We start from the raw sequence: 22,534 nt of genomic DNA, 5'->3' as shown, positions 1-22,534 counted from the left end.
TGTGTCACGATTCTTTTTTAATGGCCACAACTGCTGTCAGTAATAATAATGTACATGTATATGATATAGCTTCTGGGAATCTACGATCGATGCTTATATGAAATGTACATTCCACGTATTTCACGTGTAATAAATTCATTCGCTTATTTGTTTGTATTCGACAATTTGTACATTTCATTCTTGATATGTTTAATAATTCATTTGCAAAATATGGAATATGGGAGGATAAAACCAAACCTAAACGTGGTGACACAGCTCACGATCGCAACTCAAATGAAGTAATATTGTGTCAGTCTTGTTTCTCGAAGATTTTTTTAAACAAACTCATTTTATATCTGTGCACACAATTCCTGCAGTAATCTTGGCTCACATATTGTTATTTATGTAGTAAAGCTGATCAAAATATGAATGAAGATATGTCTTTAAATACAAATTCAGAAAACACCTACTCTCTACTTATAATTCTAGATAATTCAAATTACTTTAATTCATGCTTGAGCTTTCACCTGTCCTGATGTCGCAGCACTTGGCGCGTTCTGTATGCAGACCTCTCTTCTTTCTTCTCTCCTCTTCCTTTCCTGTCTTTTGTTCTTCGTAGACTTGTATTGTTACCGTCTTCTCTCCTCTAGTTACTGTCTCGCGTCTGTGTGGGGGTAATTTAATGTGTGTACGAGTGTGTTGTCCTTGTCACGGTACACGTAGTTCAGCGAACAGTGTCCGGGCATTAGCATTGATACTCTTTTTTTATTCTTTATTTTTTCCCGACCTGCGTGTCTCAAAATAACTACATGTATATCTTTACAAAATAATGACTTGAATAATCTATATCAAATACAATAGCTATAAAAAAAACCCTCGAATAATATATTATTCACTCATTATTTATCTAGCGATCCACGTCCCACAAGCTTTGCTTTTTAGTGGATCATTATTTTCCATAATCGAATTTATTTTCCGCACGCCCACGAAGTATATATGCATTTTCCCTTCTAATTATTGTATATATTACAGTTGAACCTCTCGTATCCGGACAAGTCGGGACCGGGGCTCATCCGGATAAGGGATTTGGCCGGATACGGGAGACTCAATGCTTTATACATGTACATATACATACACATGTACTGATGTAGCCCATTGTAGTACCACAATGTCATGTAGTAATGTGTATACTGCAACCTTTTCATTGTTACACTCAGTAACAGACCCCAAAATAGAGGTTCGTGTTTGCAAGAATGAAGTCATTTTCTTTTATAAATTCTTGGGATGCTTTACCTAAATAATAATGTATCAAGTAGATCTTGAAAATAAACAGTACGAGTCGACGAAAATACGCTTCAAAATTTTGAGTGTTCAATATCATTCGTTGCTCAGCCAATGACTCGAAACGATGCATGTCTATCTAGTCATATCGACGGCTGTGTATGGACCTATAATATGTGGCAATGCGATATGAGAGGACTCGAGCGCATAATCTGTCCATGTTCTTGCGATGATTTGGGGATGTTTGGGGATGTTAAAATGTCTGAAGGTAAGCAATTTGGAAGGAAATTTGATGTATAATGTATGTTAATCATGTTGGAAGTAATATGTAATTCATGTGTATTTGTGTAGGAGTTCTCAAGGAGTTGAGAATCCCCCTTTCCTCCCGTAATTATAAAAAAAAAAAAAAATCACGGCGAGATTGCATCCGTATAATAGAGAGATCCGGATAAAGGGAGGCCGGATAAGAGAGGTTCAACTGTATATATATTTATATATGTGTTATATAATTCATCTCGTATACTACATGAATCTTTTGCAAATGTTTGAACAATATCATTTCATGACATGCGTATACTTTGTACCATGTTTTGATTTTTGTTAATTGGAAATAAACTATATATGATTGAATTGAATTGAATTGAAAATTGAATTGGAGAGAGAGTGCAGTTATCTGTTTGTTTGTGTGATATTGTTTTGTTTTGTTTTGTTTTGTTTTGTTCTGTTTGATTGCCTCTTGTTTTGCGCCTTTGGGGTTTATGAGTTTGTTTGCTTCTTTGTTTGTTTGTTTTCTCTTTTACTCTCCGTATAAGACTGAATGTTCGATCTTTGTTCACAAGCGAGCCTGGGGGGTGTTTCATAAAGCTGTTCGTAAAGTTACGAACGACTTACGAGCGACTGGTGATTGGTTCTTGTGCTACATTATGGAAATTCTGATAAGTATAGCACATCAGAACTGATCACCAGTCGCTCGTAAGTTGTTCGTAACTTTACGAACAGCTTTATGAAACAGGGCCTTGGTTCTCTTTTTTCCCCACCGCAATCATACTACCGAAAGTAACGTGAAGAAACGTTAGTCAAGTGTATGACTAATGAATGAGTGCAATGTTTGAGCGAGTAACGGTGTCCCATATAATCTCATTATATCTTTACGTGAGGATTACATGACAGTTTTGATCGCGTTGAAATCTATCTGATCAAGACCACTGACTGTCTGTATTAGTACAATGAGTCTAATAGATTTTGAAGTTGAAGTACAGTTGAACCTCTCGTATCCGGACAAGTCGGGACCGGGGCTCATCCGGATAAGAGATTTGGCCGGATACGGGAGACTCAATGCTTTAAACATGTACATACACACATGTACTGATGTAGCCCATTGTAGTACCACAATGTAGTAATGTGTATACTGCAACCTTTTCATTGTTACACTCAGTAACAGACCCCAAATTAGAGCTTCGTGTTTGCAAGAATGAAATCATTTTCTTTTATAAATTCTTGGGATGATTTACCTACATAATTATTAAGAAATGTATCAAGTATATGTAATTCATGTGTGTTTGTGTAGGAGTTCTCAAGGAGTTGGGAATCCCCCTTTCCTCTCGTAATTATAAAAAAAAAAAAATTCACGGCGACATTGCGTCCGTATAATAGAGAGATCCGGATAAAGGGAGGCCGGATAAGAGAGGTTCAACTGTACATACGTATTTAGAGATCGTGCCTTTATGTGATACAGTGAGGGAAAAGGAAATGGAGAGAGGTCAGGTTAAATTTTGCTCTTTAACATTATTTTGTCAAACAAAGGAAAAGCCTTCGTCAATATATCACTTCATATTCCCATACGGAAAATTTTTATTTATAGTTTTGATACAATCGTATAAGATTGTGAGGAGATAATGTCAGCTATATAGGTTCCATTGTTGAGGCATGTAGTACACAGTCCTGCATGCTAATAATGTGTTCTCAGTTTCGATTTTCACGGCATAAAACCAAAATATCCCAGGCGAAAGTGACTGTGCAATGTTTGGGAGCAAAATTATCCAGGCCTGTTGGAAGAATATTGGTTGAATTCAAGAGACAAACGAGGAGAGAGTATACAACATGCATATGGACCATTTAAAGGAGCTGTAGGAACTCAGAAAGTGTATAGAAGAGATCAAATGACTAAGACATCAAGTGAAAGAACCCGTGCAAAGCTTTCCCTTCTCTTCTTCTTCTTCTTTTTTTTTTGCGTGGAGGGGGTCTTATGCCTTATGTTAAGACATTATTAACACATGATCAGGTCAAAGCCTAACCATAGTCAGTCTTATGGACAGAGCCCTTATTTAAATCATTCTATGATCAGGTCAAAGGTTATACGGCTATACATCGTTAATGGTGATTGAAGTATAATGAGGACATGACTGCCTGTATAGTTCAGTGAGAAGTACAACACTGAGGATCTATAATGATTATAGAGATAAGTTATTTAAGTTATTCGTTAAGATTAATAGTTTGATAGTAAATGGTGTCTCGCCCATAACTCTCACATTGTTATTTACGAAGTGTTAATGGTTTTAGCCTAATACAGATGATATTGATATGGATATCGATAAACTATAGATTAATTTGAGAGTGCATATGATGACTTCATGTCTGCGTAATCATTATCATATGAAAATAATTCTGTTATTTATTTTCGCCAGGGTTTAATTTTCGCCAATTTCGGGAATCACAGTTGGATCGCGAATTTTACAACACGCGCTACGTAGGGTGACAATGCATTTACGATAGCGTCCGTGTCAATTTGCAAAAATAACATCTCGCCAAAACATCTGTACGCGAAAATATATTAACAGCTTATATACAGTACAAAAAATTAGTAGGCCCTATAGTCTATTAATAGCATTCATTGCCACGCTGACGGCCTCTAATACGACATGGATTCTCTCCAGGTGATTAAAATGCTTGAGAGCAACAAGATCAACTGTATAAAGTAGGCCATATAATTATGACGAGCAGTTTTTTAAGCAAATTTGCATTATACTGTGGTGAAATTATTGGAAAGCTTCTTGAGCTTCAGAACATTAAATGGAAGCACGAAATTTTTATGCCGATGATTTACAGTTTTGGTGCAAGGGTCCATCTCCTAATCCTTTAATCCATCTCCAAATTGCATACAGGCATGATACAAGAAACTTGGAACATTTCACTCACGTTTTCCATTAGATTCGAGAATAACACTTGACATAGTGGCTGCTTCAAGTTTTTGATTTGATTTGACTTGATTTGATTTGATTTCTAGATCTCTTTTTCAGACATAAATGCGGCACAAAGTCAATCGAACAAAGCTATATCAAGTACAATATTGTTTTATTAACTCATAGCTGCTTCTGTTTGTGCTAGCAAAGGAGCATTGTAAAGTTCAATGAGGATAAAACATGTGTTTATGACAAAGTCTGGGCTGCATTGCTAATGAATGTAATTATTGTTAGCTGCCTCTTATTTCTTAGAGTAAATGCTTTCCCGACCAATTTCGCACTTTTTGTCAGTCCAATTCCTTATTGCTGCATTCAATTTAGCGTAGATGACATGTTCAGTATTTTAATTTTATGATCTCTTTATTCAAATTCATTTTGGAGCATTCACATTACATTTAACCTCATTCTAACTGACACTTTTTCAATTCAAATTCGTAAAACAAGCACCATTTCGTTATTCGTTCTTTCAATTTAGAATGATATGGTCACCTGATCACACGTATATGCTGCGCTCGTTCATTCGAATTCATTTTGGGGCATCCAATCTACTACCATCTTTTGCAGATAATTTAGCAAACATGTTTATGCTTTGGTTTTTTCTTTATTTTTTCAACGTAGTTATTGTTTTGTAAGCATTATTACACTTCATATTTTCGTATTCATTTTAGATATTTTGGCAACATTTTTTTTTTCCCCAATGTGCTTATTGAGTCTCCCAGTCCGAAGATAGTGCATGTGGCCACAACTTATATCTGGCCGTTGAGCGCTTTATTCCGAGTGTGTCGGCCAGTTCTAGGAACTCAAAGTTATGATCATCTAATGTTCCTATAATTCTTTCTCTGTCTTCTTGAGATATACGCCTGTATCTATCTTGTGCTGTCGTGGCTGTAAGAAGATGAAGTTAATCTGTAGTATTGGTACATGTAGGCCTATGTATGAAAGAAAAGGGATGTCACAGAACAAGCTTGAGTTATATCGGGTCAAAAAATGATACTTTTTCTGCTTAACAATGTGTGGATGAAACAAAAAGTCACATAGAAATGCACACGTTTAAATGTCCTCACCTTCTCACAAAAGAAATAACATGACGTTAATTTGAATGAAAATGTTTGGAATTTGACTGCCCATTCGCGAAATTGAATGACTCAAATCCCCTTTTCGGCAAGTGGTGGCGAATTTGAATGAACGTAGAGTACCAGCCAATATGAATGCCCTTTTTACGAATTCGAAAGCCACAATGCGTACGTGTGCAAATTTCATTGATCGAAATGCTAAATTGAACGCACACATTGCAATTTTGAAGGAAAAAAAAAGACTGTGCGATAACGAGGTGCTTTGCTAAATTGAATGAACCTCCATGGACTGATGAAAGAGCGAAATTGGTCCGGAAAACCTATATTTTCACACTTTTCAAGTCGAAGTGACGTGCTCGAATTTCAAAGGGTCATGTTGATATCTTTAAAAAAATCCCTCGTATCTTTTGGTAGATGCCAACGAAGTGTCCAATAACAAATGCTGAGAACGTTGGATAAGAAGCTACATTATGGCTATACACTGCGTATCACATGATCCCCTTGTTAAGGCCGCTGGCAGTGATTTTCAAAGAAAGATACATACACATGTTTATAAAATGGGTTTTAGAACCTTTGCAATCTGATTGGTCGATTGTCATGCATTTATTTTTTTTTATTTATTTTTTTTTAAACTGATCCACACTGAGCCATGTGTCCGGTTCCGGTAAAATCAGAACGCCGCGGATGGCTCAAGTCTATACTGTCGTAATTGTATCGGTCACATTACTGGGAAAAAGGTTGCATTTCATGAATTTACTGGCCCGTTTTTTAACACGAATGATGTACAGGCCTATTTCGTGGATCAGTGAGAATTGGATCATGCTCTTGTTTAATTAAAAAAAAAAAACAGTCTAAAACCCACTCATTGCGCTCGTGGGTTCACACAGTTCCAAAGTTACACGCGCGCATCCATTTCTCACCGAACCACTCTGACCTGTGCATCGCCTACCGGCCAGACAGAAACGTTTCTCTTGCGTTTGCAAATCGTGATGACGCCATCTAGAGGTAGAGCTTAGGAATTGCGGATGTATAGAACCAAGAAAGCATCAACATTAATAGAACACATCAGTGAAAGTTTAAGGAAAACGTATACAAAAGTTATTGATTTTTTAAAGTTTTGGTGCTGTAATGACTATATAGATAAGGAGACTGCTAGGATTCATGACGTCATATTAGGACAACAATACAAAGAAAATATAAAGGGAATTCCACAAAAATGCATTATTCATGAAAATTACACATTCCATCAATTGAAACTAACATATAATCGGCAGTAATTATTCCCCCTGCTTTCTGAAAACGGTTAGTCAAGTGCTCGTTTCTTCATTAAACGCTAGAGAAGTGAAATCATGTTGAATTTTCTTGTAATTATTATTCCCTTTATTTTGTTATCCACACATGATGCCATAAACTCAAATATAATCTCCTTATCAAACGGTTCCAACACCAAAACTTTAAAAGTTCATCACTTTTGCATCGATTGTCAGATTTTCCTCAAACATTCACTGATTTGCTCTACTAATGTTCCTGTTTTCACTTAATTCACGTTTCTCTTTGGATTTTGGTTTCCTTTTAGAACAAGACAAACGAGACGTCTGTAGAGAATGACAATTTATTTGTTTATCAATTGATTATCCATTTACTTATTTTGGGGCCTGAAATTGATTAAATATTTTATGAGTCAAAAAATAGTTTAGAATATTACCTTATATCATAACACAATCTCGGCGCCACACATTTACACACACACTGGAAAAAAAAAGTTAAATGAGAGATAATTTTGACTAAACTCATGATTTGGTTATATACTAAAAAAAAAGATTAAAAAACTACAAAAAAAAACTTATTTAACGTGTGAAAACAGATTCGTTTCTCCCATTTCCAAAATGCGTCTTTGAGGTGTATATGCAGCTACCGTAAACTGTGAGAAAAAAGTAGTTTAATTGTGGACGTACAATAATTACTTTACCAAGATCTATACAAGGTATTTTGAAACACAAAATAAGGCATACATGATAAAAATTGAAATTATGCAATCATTCAGATATGTATGCTGACTATATGTGACTGTTCGCGAATTGTATGCGGATGGCATAGTTCTTTCGTGTGAGGAAACCATTACAAACAGCATAGTGAGTCAGAAAACAACATCAACGGAAACTAACTGGAAACTAAAATGATTATTGGCAACAGCGAGTTAAAGGACAAGTTCACCTTCATAAACATAAGGATTGAGAAAATGCAACAATATTAGTAGAACACATCAGTGAAAGTTTGAGGAAAATTGGACAATCGATGCAAAAGTTATGAATTTTTTTAATTTTTGTGTTGGAACCGCTGGATGAGGAGACTACTACGGCTTGTGAGTCATATGCGTACAACAATATAAAGAAAATGTAAAAGAAATTCAACATATTTTCACTTTTTTCGCATAATAAAAGAGCACTTCACTTGCCTCTTTCTAAATGCAGGGGGAATAATATTACCCATAACATTTGTCGGTAACGAGTCAGGGGAATTTGTATTTTTTTCAAAAGATGGAATTTTGTGAAATTCTCTTTATATTTTCCTTATATTGTTGTACGCATGTGACATCTAAGTTATTCATACACTGCAGTAGTCTTCTCATCCAGCGGGTACTGCACAAAAACTTCAAAAATTCATAACTTTTGAACGGATTGTCTGATTTTCCTCAAACTTTCAATGATGTGTTCTACTAATATTGCTACATTCTCTCAATCCTTATGTTTATGAAGGTGAACTTGTCCTTTAAAGTGGATTCTAGATGGTACAGTATTAAGCAGCATGATCAATAGTCATCCCAGCCAGATCAAAATAATCATCCCTCAAATTAATCATTGCATACAAATACAATAATAATGGAGCAATTCATGATTGAAAAAAAAAAACACCAACACAGACAGACGTTGCCATTACATACTATCCGTCTCTATTGACATCCGTTCCTTCTGATGGTTCGTATCATGATGAAAGTAGCGTCATATTCCTCATAGTAACCTTTCTTCCGTGAAAATGGTTTGAAAATCGCCACAAAGGCTGGATCCAATAATCATTGTCTTTCGATCTCTGTACAGATTCCCGAAGACAATAATCATGATATATGGCGCAGTGTATATAGCAACAAGACAGACTACTATTAGTACTTAAGCGAATGAAAAGAACGATTCCTTGTTTCTTTGTGGTTTTACTCAAAAAAAAAAGAAGTTAAGCATGTTTCAATTATCAAACGTTAAAAAGGAATCCAAAACCCAAAGAGAAATGTGGATTGATTGAAAGCACCAACATTGGTAGATCACGTCATTAATTAAAGTTTCAGTAAAATCGGATAATTTGTGCAAAAGTTATGAATTTTTAGTTTTGGTGTTGGAACCGTTTGATGAGGAGACTACTTGAGTTCATATAACATCATGTGTGGACAACTGAAATTATAAAGAAATATGAAGAAAATTAAACATGATTTCACTTTTCTAGCAGAATGAAAGAGCACTTGACTTACCGCTTTCAGAGAGCAGGGAGAATAATTACTTATGTCAGTATTAAGTTGATGGAATGTGTAATTTTCATGAAAAACTTTCTTTTTTTGGGGGGGGGGGTATAATATTCCCTATAGTATGTATCAAGTATAATATTAGTGATTTTATCAGCCATCATTTATTCGAGACACCAAAGGATAAGTAAATACGATAAAACTGCATTCATTTCATCTGAAAACATGGATACCAACATTATAACCGTCATATACATTGAAATAATTTGTAATTTTGTAATTTGTGACCTGCACTGCTGGATCAGTGCAGTTGACGTGACGCGCTACCCCAAAGTTTTCACTCGAATAGTTTGAACAACAGTGATACAGTAATTGCACTTTCTCCGCTATGACGGGTACGCCCACATATTATCACACACACATAAACACACACACAGGTCGTTGAGCCCAAAGAGCCTGCAACCCAGTTCTCCCTACACGCGCTCCGTGTGTCTCTTTCTGCAGCTGCATATTATTGTGCACTTTTCATTACATTGCCTATCTACTGTACACTGACAGCAGGGCGATCGTGAGAACACAATTTAAGAGACTGCATTAATTGCAAACATGTTTACTCAACTCTTCCCATATCAGACGGTGCTGGACTGGAAACTCTGAGGTAAATATTTGCGAGATTTCCCAGATATTGTATCACGTAATTGTGTTAGCGATAGGATTATTATAATAGTGTTTTGCAACCAACTGTGCAGATTCGATCTTCGAGTCGGACTCGGGCATCCGTGACGGTCACCGTCCAATAACACTAGACTCTAGTCTAAGTTACTGAGTAACATTGCACATCTATCAATGGTTCCCCTATCAATACATCATGTCTAACAACGTTACAGTGTAGAATCTGGTTGGGAAATCAAGTAGGATAGACCTACGCGACCCGTCTGGCTTCGCTTCGGCTGTGTTGACGGTGATTATGACCGAATGTTGTCATCTTGTCTGAATGGCCATGGGCTCCTACGGCGCAGCCCATTTACTGCTATACAACCAAATAGGGCGGGCAGGTGTTCAAGATGTCCAAAATGAGAGTGGAATGTCTGTAAAATCTGCAGGTGACAAGAATGCAGGTGACAAGAATGGAAAGGCCAACAAGGGTAAGTCTAACAAGTTAGTGACGTGTATAGTAATGACCTGCCCAGGAGAGAATATCTATCACTAAAATTATCAGGACAGTGTCACAAAATGTAAATTTTCAGCCTGATAAAGTATTAAATGTTTACTGTTAGAGATTGACCGAAAGATCGATCTGACGTCTGCACGGTCTGTATCTGGTCGTCGGGAATATGTTCCGTGGAGGTATACCGTGGAGACTGCGTCTAGTCTGGCTTCACGGCCTGGATCCCCTCCTAAGAGTCCTAGTAGTCCTATAATAGCGATGCCAAACCGGCCGTGCGTTTTCCGATGTACCGGTATGCTATGTTTATGTGTTAAACATGGTTGCAAATTTCGTTAATTTTTGTTATCAATTTACCTTCAATCTCACTTGAAACTTCATGTATTCACACTCTGATATTTGTAAATCGTCTGTTGAGAATGAGAAGGGCTTTAAGTCTTCTCGAACACTACCGGTATGGGTTTTGTGGTCACTTAACGCCCTTATCATTCTCAACCGACGAAATGGTCAAAATATATGTTGCGATAATATTGAACAACAAATTGTTTACGGATTTTGCGCTTGAAATGCGCCGTGAAAACGGTGCGATCAAGTCACAGAGGCCGCCATTTTGAATCGCGTCACTGCAAATGTGAGCTGGGCATCACATTAGAAAGTAACGTGATACACGAGATTTCAGTACCTTTACGTGAGCACACTTGCGTGAATCGATCAGTGAACACTGCTGCTATGAATCTATGAAAAAAACCCGAATAATTTTGAGTATGTGTATCAAATTTAACAGGATTTCTTCGATCTTACCTGAATTGGGTGATTGAAAAAGCAACTCTGAAGGCTGTTTTCATACCCCTAGACTAGAGTTTTCAGCAGTTTTCATACATATTCTGACCGAGTGAAATGTCAGCTTTACAATGATACCAAACTTGCTGCCTACCATCGTATCGCAAAAAAAAACGCCGACGGGAAATCTCGGGGCATGTCCACTGCCTGAACCGGCGATATGGGAGGAAAGTGTGCATTTGTCAATGGGAAATCTGGTTGTGTGATGGTCGCGAGGGTGTGTGAACTGATTGGAGAGGGGTGCTGTTTATCTTTTCCTGGTTTATTTAGTTCTTGAAATGCAATAATAAATCATCCATCATTTAGATTTTTAAACTACATGTTGTAGATTTTAAATTATTTATGAATTAATATTTTTTTAAAAGGAATATCATGTCATTTTGGTTCCTGCGGTAGCTGTAGTAACGTTAGGTGTAGAGTAGGATTTAAAACTTTATCTAGATTTAAGTGAACAATTCAACTGATACAAAATTATTTATAAAATAATTGCAAACCTACTAAACTGTTTATATTTTCCCTGACGTTTTAGGGAAATTGTAGGCAAGGTTTGAAGAAGGGGGAGAAGTTGAGTGTGCCCCAGATTGGATTGCATAATGTTTAGAAAAAAAAAAAATTAGAAATGGGACAAAAGCGGCATAACAATGGGGGGGGGGGGGGGGGATGTGCCCCCAATCAGATCACTAAGAAATACAAAGTTTGCTACTTGTGATGCTTAATATTTATATCAACATGACAAAGTTACTCGTACGTTGACGTCATATTCATATCTCAATGCTGTGGTAAACTTTCATTGTACAAAATGTATGTCACGAGTCTTCATGGTATGTACAAGTTGTGTATCCTGTAATATATATATGTAAATTAAGTTGAGTAATAATGCATTACCATAATTGTTACATAACTTTGCCAAATAATGTTTATTTGCAAGACCAGCAGTACAATTTATATTGTACATGTACACAAGTTTTGCACTTCAAATCCCACGAACCATTCCATCACTGAATATACAATTATATGTAGGCAGATTATCTTATACTCTATAGCAGCGCAAGCATGTCAAGTGAAGCTTGATGATGTGCTCATTTGCATAATTATGTACATGCATACATACTCCTGTATATATGTTACATATCATTTTATTATCATACATGTACATAATGATATCAAAGTGAAGCAGACACTACACTTGTGTCATTATCAAAGGTTTACATGTAGTCGGGTAAGGATGCCTATTAAAAAAGAAATACATGTAGTATTGCGGCAAATGTGATGCATTGTAAATACATTGCAATCTCATTTGCATATTAGTATAATTACACTAAATTTACCCCTGAGTACTAAAAAAAGCTTCAGAGTACATAAGATATTGAGATATTCATTGTAAATCTTTCCATGCTAATTTATTATTCTTATTTCAAGTATACTGTCTCAAATGCCTTTAATACTTGAACAGCCAGGAGGAGCCGGCAGACACTTTTAAGAACATGCATGCATAATAGATGAGCTCATTTGCATACTTGCCGCTAATTCACAAAAATATGTTCACTGACATTAGAGAGCATGTCATAAGCTTCAAATTGAATGGTCACTCAATATACTTCACATGAATTTGAAAAATTCCTTTGGCATCGCTACCTATAACGTTACACATCTATGGAGGAGAGTGATAACGTCAATAGAAATAAAAGACTCTTCCGCACAGACGGATCTTTCTGTCTACAGTATGTTAGGGACTACTTGGAATTTAACTTGTGGGGCACACATTGTACGGCTGCACACTCTCACGAGTCACACTCTACCACTGCTGCACACTACAGTGCGTAATCTTCATGTTCAAGCAAGCTGCACTTTAATGGAATTACAGAAGAAGCCTAGAGTGACTAGAGTAATCAACCCTGTTTGCGTTAGGCCATGTACAGCATGCCTATTTGCGGCAATGGCATTTGGCAGGGGCCATTTAATTCATTGATGAAAGGCCCAATCAGATCCACAGACAGTTGCCACTTCACATTAACACTTGCAAGTTGACCGAAAGATTGGTCTTTATCTTGTTGGGAATATGTTCTGCAGAGACTGTCTGGCTTCACAGAATCCCCTTGTCTACGGAGAAGAGCCATAAAACTTAAAAGTTAAAAAAAAATATATATCCGTAGATATACATGTGTAGCGATATATAAAATGAAAAACTCCTCCAGACAGAGATTTTTCTGTCTTTGGGAGTAACCTAACTCTGTCCTGCTTTAGGATTTTGTGTATACTAGACAGATATAACTGTGATACTGTATATCTGCATGGTGTTTTTGTTTTGTTTTGTTTTGTTTTTTGTCTGTTTGTAATGTTACTGTATTGCAATGACAAGGGACCAGATCCATGAGACTTTACACTACTGTATATGGTCATGAGCAGTTGTTGCCACGAAGTACTTTGGAGCTCTGTGGCAACTGGAAAGTGACTTGCTATTATAAGCCATTGAAAGTTCAAGGTAGCATTTGATATACCGTATGTCCCCCAAAAAAAATTTGCATTGGGAACCTCCGCAACAATAACTTTAGAAATAGTAAATCAATCCAAATACAGCTTTAGGTTATGAAATTATATTTAATATTACTTGTACCCTCATCTTACAGAAAACCCCATCTGATTTGCTTCAGTGGTCAAAGAGAAATGAAGATCTTTGTTGAGCATGTCAGGAATCCCTTCCCTCCAAGTTCTGTTCATTGTGTTCACACATTATGCAATTCCAAGAGCATCCAAGAGCTAAACTTGGAAGAAACAGACCCAAGACATGCTTTACAATGATCCACATTTTCTGTGACAACTTAACCAAATTGAATGGGATTTTCTGCAAAATGTAGGTGAGATGTTATATTTTTAGACCCTGAAATAGCATTCAGACAGTTTAATCATAGATATTGAAAGTTATCAATGCGGAAATCCAATTGTTATTTTTTTTGGGGGGGGACAATATACTGTACCAGTTGTACAGTAACATTGTACCACCTACTTAAAGCTGTACACTTGTATGTCCTATTTGCTAGTTCATACTACAATGTAGCTTTTGCACCTCCGCTATTAAACAGAAAAGAAAAAAATGTTACTGTTTAGATGATATCACTATCAGACTGTAGACAATCTACAGTTTACTTTAGGGTCTCCCTGTGTTTGATTTTTGAAATTGATGTAGTGATTTTGCTCATGATTACCATGATTACTAAATGAGTAGTAACAGAAATATGTTGTTTATGATACAAGTATCTATGGATGTATACTGTATGGATTACAACTGTGCATGAACGTGTTGGTGTTCCTGTACCACATACTATTATTACAGTTATTGCCAGTGATTGCTGCGATGTAACATACAATGTATTCTACACATTGTATGTATACATACAATGTTGTAATTATGGACTTTCAACTCCTTGTTTACTGTGTGTAAATTCAGTGATCCTTTACTGTCCTTCCATGAGCTGAGCTCAGGGACAATATTTTGTGTGCGTGTACATTTACACTTGGCCTACATGTATACATGTACATGTACATGTACAACACTAACCAGTAAGTTTATGACAGTCTGTAATTGAAATGTTTGTGTATGCAGTTGTTCAAATTTATTTGAAAACTGCTAATTTCCTGTGAGTGAGAACCAAGATGTAGTGAAACATTGCACAAACCTCCTCTATCTATAGGTAGACTATACAAATGTCTGGTTCTTTCCCTAATTTATCTCTTATCTAGCCAATTATTTCTCTGTTTATCTCTCTTTTTCTGTATGTACAGTATCTATTCTCTACTGGTAGTTTTACATACATTCATATTAAATGGGTTAGTCAAATACCGGTTAGTGATTGGCTATAAAACCAAGGAGGTTCAAGAAATGGAGTCACAACCGTCTTATTCGCTTTGATCCCATGCTCGAAGCCGCCACTCAAAAATATTTGAAGTATGTGTCAAACTGGATCTGCAGCTCAGATGCGAAGACAATTGACTCGTGTCTCATCGCATAATCACCAGCCACTTTCCAAGGAAGATATGTCTTTGTGATGGTAATTACTTTTTGCTATCCTTAATTTCAAACGATGGCGGTAGACAATGGTAAAGGCATGGGGGTGCGCGAATAGAAATTGCTCAAATATTGCTGAAATAGATCAAAATTACTCGACTTTACGTGTCTGTACACTAATCTGACATATATATTAATTTATAAAGAACTATACTTGAAGATGATACCATATTTGTTTCATTTGGCGGAAATAAGGAGAAAAGTGATGAAACCGGCTTTCCACAAGGGTAAGATTTCAAACCCTTTCACAAAATACTGCTCAAATTTACGCTTTTGCACATATTTTCGAACGGAATTGACTGTTGATTTATATGCTTTATCATTACAAAGTGTAGGTGAAATTTCATTGCATTTGATATACGAGCAGCATTATTACCCGATATTATGTTAGCGTTAAAAATGATTCTTTAGATTGCTAAGAAAGATGGCGGCTTCAAGCATCGAACATCAAAGGCACAAATGCACCTGTGGAATTCTTTTGTCCATCCATAGAAAACTGACAGCTGATTGAATAATAGTCAGTTGTAACTCCATCTCTCGAACCTCCTTGGCTAAACACAGTCACGTGATGGAGGCACATTGGTTATTTTCGCCAATGGGCAGAACATTTTTGTAATGTTCTCCCATGGGAAAGCATTTTCACGGAACAAATGACAAACGATACCAAACGATTGAACGATCATATTTTTCACGCAATCGATAGGATAAATTTGCCTATTCCAAACAATGTGAAAAAGCAGATGACCAATTATTGTAATGCGTATGCTGTATGAAAGTGTGGTTTGAAGGACCTGTGCATAGTGAATTTGGCTCTGTGCGAGTGATCGAGTGCATTGTGCTGATGGTTGACGTTGCAAACATGGCTTCCACAGAAAATTCAACCCATAACAGATGATGGTATTTGACTATAACAGATGATGACTTTTGATGTCGGGAACATGTACCGGTACCAAACGTTCCACCCATAGGGTTTGAAATGCTATTTTGGGAGGCTATAAGTCCCTCAATAGCATTTCAAACCCTTCTGGTGGAACATTCGGTATGCTCCCTCCCCTGCCAGTCATCATAATGTACAATGTTCGAGTGCTGCATACACGTACATCTGCATATATTTTTGTACAACTGTACATCAATATACAGTTGTACATTGTATATCACCCAAGTGTGTGTGTGTGTGTGTCACACACAAACACACTGCAATAGCTTCTGACCATCCGAGCATTGAGAATTTAAGGTTCCTGGGACAAACACTGAACTATTTTTGTTTTTAAATTATATGTTACAAGTACTGTGTATACAGTAACTTGCACAAAATTATAAGCTGAGTTTATTATATCTAGTAACCATGACCCCCCCCCCCCCAAAAAAAAAAAAAAAAAAAAAAAAAAAAACGAAGAAGAAAAAAGCGTGGCTTCCCTTTTATTCATTTTTACTAGTGAATATTTGTTTCTCCTTTTTTGTTTGTAATGTGTGTTTTGGTGGCAGTGTTGTCTCAAACAGTGACCAGTACTCCTAAAACATCATACAAGATACACTGTACACTGGTTAGGCTACGGTCACAACTCACAGTGGTGTCCGGCCGATTTGTAGCCTGCCTGGTGGCTGTCCTACATGTCGATTTCCCGTCAGTCACCGCTCGATTCTAGGTCACAATTTGGCAAAATAGGGGGATCTTCTCTGTGCAGAGTCCAAGCAGTCACTGATGGCCCACTGGCAACTTTACAATCTCCCACAGGCCACCGGTGGATTTTAAGAAATCGCCTGGTGGCCCGACGGTGATAGGTCGGACATCTGCCTCTTTGTCCCCTACACTGTAGGCATACCAGTGATGGCCTGCTGGTCTATGCCAGAAATTTCTCATGAGCTACCTGGGTATCTGACTGCCCCGCGGTCATTGTTCAATTTGATTTGTGTAAACTGTACTACAAATTATGTATGTTTATGTTTTGTTTTTTCCTTTTTGTTAGTTGGTTGTTGAGTACCCAATAAAAACAAACAGCAACAACAAAAAACAATAACGCTTGTGCTTTGCACCTGAGAGGGCAACGAGGTCTACGACTCCCCTGGTTGTACCTCAATGACTTTGACAGCAAGGTTCACAAGCCCAGCACTTTTGTGAGAGAGTTAACAAATAACTTTCCTTCTACCTTGTTCTTCTCAAAATAGAGCTTAAAAGGTAAAACTCTTGGTAAAGGATCTAAACATTAAATTATGCACTATCAACCTCCGTTGTGAAACCAAAGATAGATAACGGGTAGAAAATAGGAAATCAAATAGATAATGGTACATAGGAAGGAGGAAACCAAGACAAAAAAAATTGTTTTCCTAGATCAGAATGTTCCAAAATACCTTTCCTTGCTACTCTACTTGTACTATATATTCTATTTCCTATTTAATCTTATATTTTCATTATCCTCATTTCTTTTCATTATGTCTTCATTCAATAGGCCTACCAGTAGATACAGTAAATAATAGATAACATTTAGAAACCATATATTACCACAATGTCAACATAACAACCCAAACTTTTAGTTTTCATCTCGTCTGCCCCAAAGTGGCTGTCCCTGTCTTCCCTGTCCCCCATGTTGCTAGCCGGGTCCTCTGCTGCATGGCATGGGCTACCTCTTAGAGTGTCAGGTAGAAGCTGCAGCTACCTGTTTCTTCGTTTGACGGAGAAGTTGGTGGGGTTCCTTGGCTCTGTCCGTTCCCCTGCCTGTTCCAGATAGATGGACTGATTTTGCTTCAACACACATTTCCCATAGACACCTGCCCGAGTATACTCTGGACTCTTCAACGGATTAAACAGTGGCAACCGTGCAATTGTACCTAGCACTGTATAGAATAAGAATTTCACAATGCAGACTTTACTAAGCTAATTCCGCAACTTCAAGCATAAATCTAGTCAAAGAGCTTTCTTTAATTTCAGTGTACAAACACACACCCAGGCAGTGGATTTGTTGAGACCCTACAAGTTACAGAGCCATGACTGATTTTCGAGGTCTCTGTGCAACATGGAATTTATATCAATTCCTGTAAAATTAGTTTCTTAGTTATTGAGACTTATGAGGTTTGTCATTTGTAAATTCACAAAACCCCAAACAAAGAAACTGCAGATGAAGCTGAAATCCAGGGCGTAGTAATTGATTGAGTCTATCAGTTTTGGATTGCTTTCTTGGTACCAATGGAATTGCAAACCAAAGCAAATGTTCACAAGCTAGTATGGATGCTATTGGGACACATTGTTGCACACATATCTGGGTATAAACTTATCACTACAACTGTATGCTGAAAAAATTGATGTAAAAAAATTCGGGAGGAATTAAGGCATTGGCCTGAACATGAGTCACGTCACATTTTGCCAGTGTCCAGAGGACGAAGTATGAGCCAGTTTCCTGCTGGCAGTACAACCAATTAGTAAATGTCAGACGTGAGTCAGAGGTAAACCCCCTCCCTGTCATCAGGCTTTGCCACTGCACCTGTCTGGCCGTATACTGGTATACATGTACATGCCCTTCTAGATGACCACCACACTGGCAGCAGTGTCCAGTCATGTTCAAGGAGGTGAGGGGTATGGATTGTGCCGGTGGGGTCACTCGCCTTTTTCTTGACACACATGCTGTCCTACCTCTGGTACATATAGGACACATTGTGTAGACCCTCTTCGTCCCTACAAATGTACTTCTTTTTACTGAACACTTTTGCATGAGGCTTTGCTGTGCCCTTACTTTTTTATGGCGGAAGGTAAGTGGTATGTATGGACACATAGGATTTGCCACCTTTGTTGTGTGATCATTGTACATGATGTATTGTACATCAAATCATGCCAGGAGTGTGTTTTCAGTACAATCACTGCAAGCATAGAAGGTGGAACTTCACACCAAGGTTAAAGTCTATATTAATGGTTAAGATAAAAATCAAACCAACAAAATGATTGAAGGTTTATTTAATTTTCTGTTGAAAAAAAAAATTAAATTACAACCATATGATTTTTTCATTTTTCATGTTTGATACTTTTATATTGAATGCACAGTGATAATAAAAAGAAGAAATACACTTTGTATGTTTGCATGAAATATTGATGACTTTTAGGGAGCTGTACAACAAATACTGTCTGTAGTCACCTACATGTACAGCTTGCAACAATGAACCATAGTAATATTGTTATTTGTATACCAGTATTGTTCAAACCAAGTAGAGAGTTACATATCAAACAGCACTTTTTCAAAAAACCAACAAATATAATTTTCAACCTTTTTTAGTGTATTCTGAACTTTAGCTGATTTTACTGAAACTCTACTGCAATGATTTGTTCAAGCATATGTTGTAAAAGCCAAGATCCCAGGGCATCTGGAGTGTAGTAATGCTGAAGAATAAAAATGCTGGTATTACACAAATCCCCCTTTCCATGCAGAGTCTGCTTTGAAGTATACCACCACAAGGAAGGTAGTTGAAGCAACCTTAGATTTGCAAATCAGGGTGTAGAAATTGATGAATGCTCAGTGATTCATATTTTGGGAACTATAAACACAGTGAACTTGCTTTGAAGTGTAGCCATTACTTTCATGACGTGCAAGTATACATTTTTTTTCTTCTTAACATTAAACAAAGACCTCATTAACAGGTCAGACTGCTTTAGATCTTTGTGAATTTAATGTTTTTCTATGATATATAATTTATTAGCTTCAAAGCACAACCATAACATCACTAGCAGTCCAGCTGACCATGAAAAATGCAATTCCCTTTCAGGTACCATAAACTTTCCTGTGGGATATTGTTACTTTATGATTGCGTTTGTTAGTTATTGTGCAATTAATTCATACTGTGTGCATTCTGTCTCTCCACAGAGGCAGTCATGGATTTTCTGAACAAGCCGATGCTGGAGGCCTGGAAGGCCACCAAGAGAACCCTTGCTGAAATTATGGACAGCAATGACGGTGGGAGGAGTCCTGGACCTTCCAGCCAGAGGAGCAGCTTTGACCAGGCTTTCAGCGGGGAACCGGGACCGTCGGGTCTGTCGCATGCTTCTGGCGCTGGTAGGAAGTCCAGGTCTAGCATAGGGTACAGCAAGGGTCATCACAAGTCGCTGGAAAGTAACCTCAATGTGGTCAGCCCAGATATGGAGCGTGAGAACAGGCCTGTGGATTATAATAACATTGGTGGCTCTCGCGTTGGGGGGAGTGGTCTTCCTCACAGTACTTCAACAGACTCACTGGACTTTGCCGAAGTCCAGAAATCCCCTAACCCTGATCAGACATCCCCACAGAGTGTTCCCAGGATCAGGTCCAAGGACAAACAGGGGTCCGATAAGGAGAGGACTAAGAATGCATGGACCAAATTTCGATTGGGATATTTGAGCAAAGGGACAAACTCTGTAAATGTGAACGATACAGATGTTGGGAGTGCAGAAAAGTCGCCCATCCTTCCCACGAGAATGGACAAGACATCTCCAACGCATACCATTAGTAGCAGTGTGGGCAGTCCTGGCAAAACCAAGATGGGCAGTCGCACCTCCAGGAGGTCGCGGGGTGACATCACTCAAAAGGGTTTTGACTTTCGCTCCCGATTCCGCAGCAACTCCAGCGATCGTGCCACCATGAGACGGCGGGAGCGCGAGGAGAAAGAACGAACGAGGAGACTGTCCTACACGCGTTCCACCTCCTTTGATGCCAACGAGGCTCAGGTGGAAGATGCGACGACGTCGGAAGATGCAGGGGAGGATCAGGCGGAGAAGGTCAAAAATAAACTGATGTCTATGTGGAATAATGTCAAGTATGGTAGGTATTACATGTTACTATGACATTAACCTTGAATGGTGTTAGAGCCAGTACTCAGATTTGTCATTCAAAATTATCTTGGGGAAAACTGGAATATAAACAGAAATCAATCTCCTTTGCAGCTTGAAAAGGGAGAAGAAAGAACTACAATGTACACTTAAGAGGCTCAGATCTATGTCTTTCCAAAGTGAATGAATTCAATGCAGAATGCATGCAGAATGATAAGTGTTACACTCAGTGAAAGTTTGAGGAGTTTGAGGGAATATAGACACAGTTTAAAAGGTGAGTCTGATTTTTTTTTTTAAGTTTGATTAATTCCATGTACTGCTTAAATAGACACAATTAATGACACCAGAATAGTACAACGTTGTATTGTGAATACTACCCTGTAAAGTATTCTCACAAATTTTAAACGATGAAAAACACTTGGATTTATATTCTAATATTCTCAATCAGTTCCAATGGTATTAATAGTGCAGAACACTTTATGCCTTCTGGAGGAGCTTGAGGTGTTTCATTGTCATAGAGAAATGAACTTTTCGGGAAAAATTATGAATCGGGAACAGATTGTCAGATTTTGCTTAAATTCTCTGAGTGCTTCACAAATCTGTGTGCAATCACTGAACTTACTGAACAATTTTATGAAAAGTATAAGAATTACAAATTGATGTTATACAGAGACGTACTGGAGCCAACTTACCATATTAATATGAAAAGGAAGGTACTGTAGTGTGCCCACTTCTATACATACACATAAAAATATAGCTTTCCATTTTTCAAAGATCAGCATTCAAATTCACAGATTTAGCAGATGAATGCATCAATTCAATCAGTAATCCGCCACTGAGTATGTTATCATGTACAGAAATCATCATGCATGTGTACCGTAAATACTGTAATTCATTTTTTGGGGGGAAAAAAAAAGAGAAGAATATAAAGTATGGTACCCTGTATTCCATTTCCAGATCTGTGGATTGCTTGGGCTCTGTAATGTATGTGTTGTGTTTGTTCGTATCCAAGTCTGTTCGAAGTGTGACTCAGACGTAAAGTGCCTTCAGCAACCCTTTTGAGCAAGATGTGATGATAGTACAGGTATAAATAGAAACATACTTTCCTTGACAGTTGGGAATTCTGTCAGTTTGCTGAACTGTATTTAGATCCTCAATTTCTAGATATATCTTATTCGTCACACTGCATACAAAACATCCAGGGCATTTATTCCTTTACTGACAAGCTGCTATCATCTGTTGCTGAAAACTGTTCTGTTGTGTAGTGTGTGTGTATTTTTTATTTTCTGTTGATACTCTTTCAGGAGTTTTGCAAAATGACAGTCTTTGGTGGCCTAGAGAAGTGGAATAGAATCATGACCCTAATAAACAGCATTAATTCTTTATTTTCATGAATTAAAGCATTTATCATGAATGAACAGAAATTCTGTAGCGCGCAAATGTACAACATGATGTGTATGATACAGTAGGGTCACAACATAATGTAGAACTGAACGATGTTCCCCTTTCCCAGCCTACAATACTTGTATGATGCACAAATGTGAATTACCGCATTGTTTATTGCATCATTTATTACTGTTAAAGCCACTTTATCAGTATTTAAT

The 22,534-nt window shown here is 37.5% G+C and overlaps 2 protein-coding genes across 2 annotated transcripts in view; one reads left to right on the top strand and one right to left on the bottom strand.

Annotated features, from left to right (window-relative positions):
* LOC139709177 (ectonucleotide pyrophosphatase/phosphodiesterase family member 5-like) overlaps positions 1–17,732 on the bottom strand; it is a 31,972-nt gene extending 14,240 nt beyond the window's left edge. The window contains exon 1 of the mRNA XM_071621131.1: positions 17,675–17,732. Within this exon, the coding sequence (XP_071477232.1) occupies positions 17,675–17,732 (58 nt within the window). The remainder of the gene's footprint in view (positions 1–17,674) is intronic.
* The window catches only part of LOC139709190 (uncharacterized), a 42,860-nt gene continuing 29,941 nt past the window's right edge, over positions 9,616–22,534 (top strand). The window contains exons 1-2 of the mRNA XM_071621142.1: positions 9,616–9,738; positions 19,993–20,922. Of these exons, the coding sequence (XP_071477243.1) occupies positions 20,001–20,922 (922 nt within the window). The 5' untranslated portion in view covers positions 9,616–9,738; positions 19,993–20,000. The remainder of the gene's footprint in view (positions 9,739–19,992; positions 20,923–22,534) is intronic.

This window comes from Diadema antillarum, unplaced genomic scaffold (assembly GCF_040938485.1).
Source record: "Diadema antillarum isolate AM-2024a unplaced genomic scaffold, OU_Dant_1.0 seq00001411_RagTag, whole genome shotgun sequence".
Classification (NCBI taxonomy): Eukaryota; Metazoa; Echinodermata; class Echinoidea; order Diadematoida; family Diadematidae; genus Diadema; species Diadema antillarum.
Note: the sequence above shows the minus strand (reverse complement) of the source record. Positions and strands in the feature narration are given on the sequence as shown.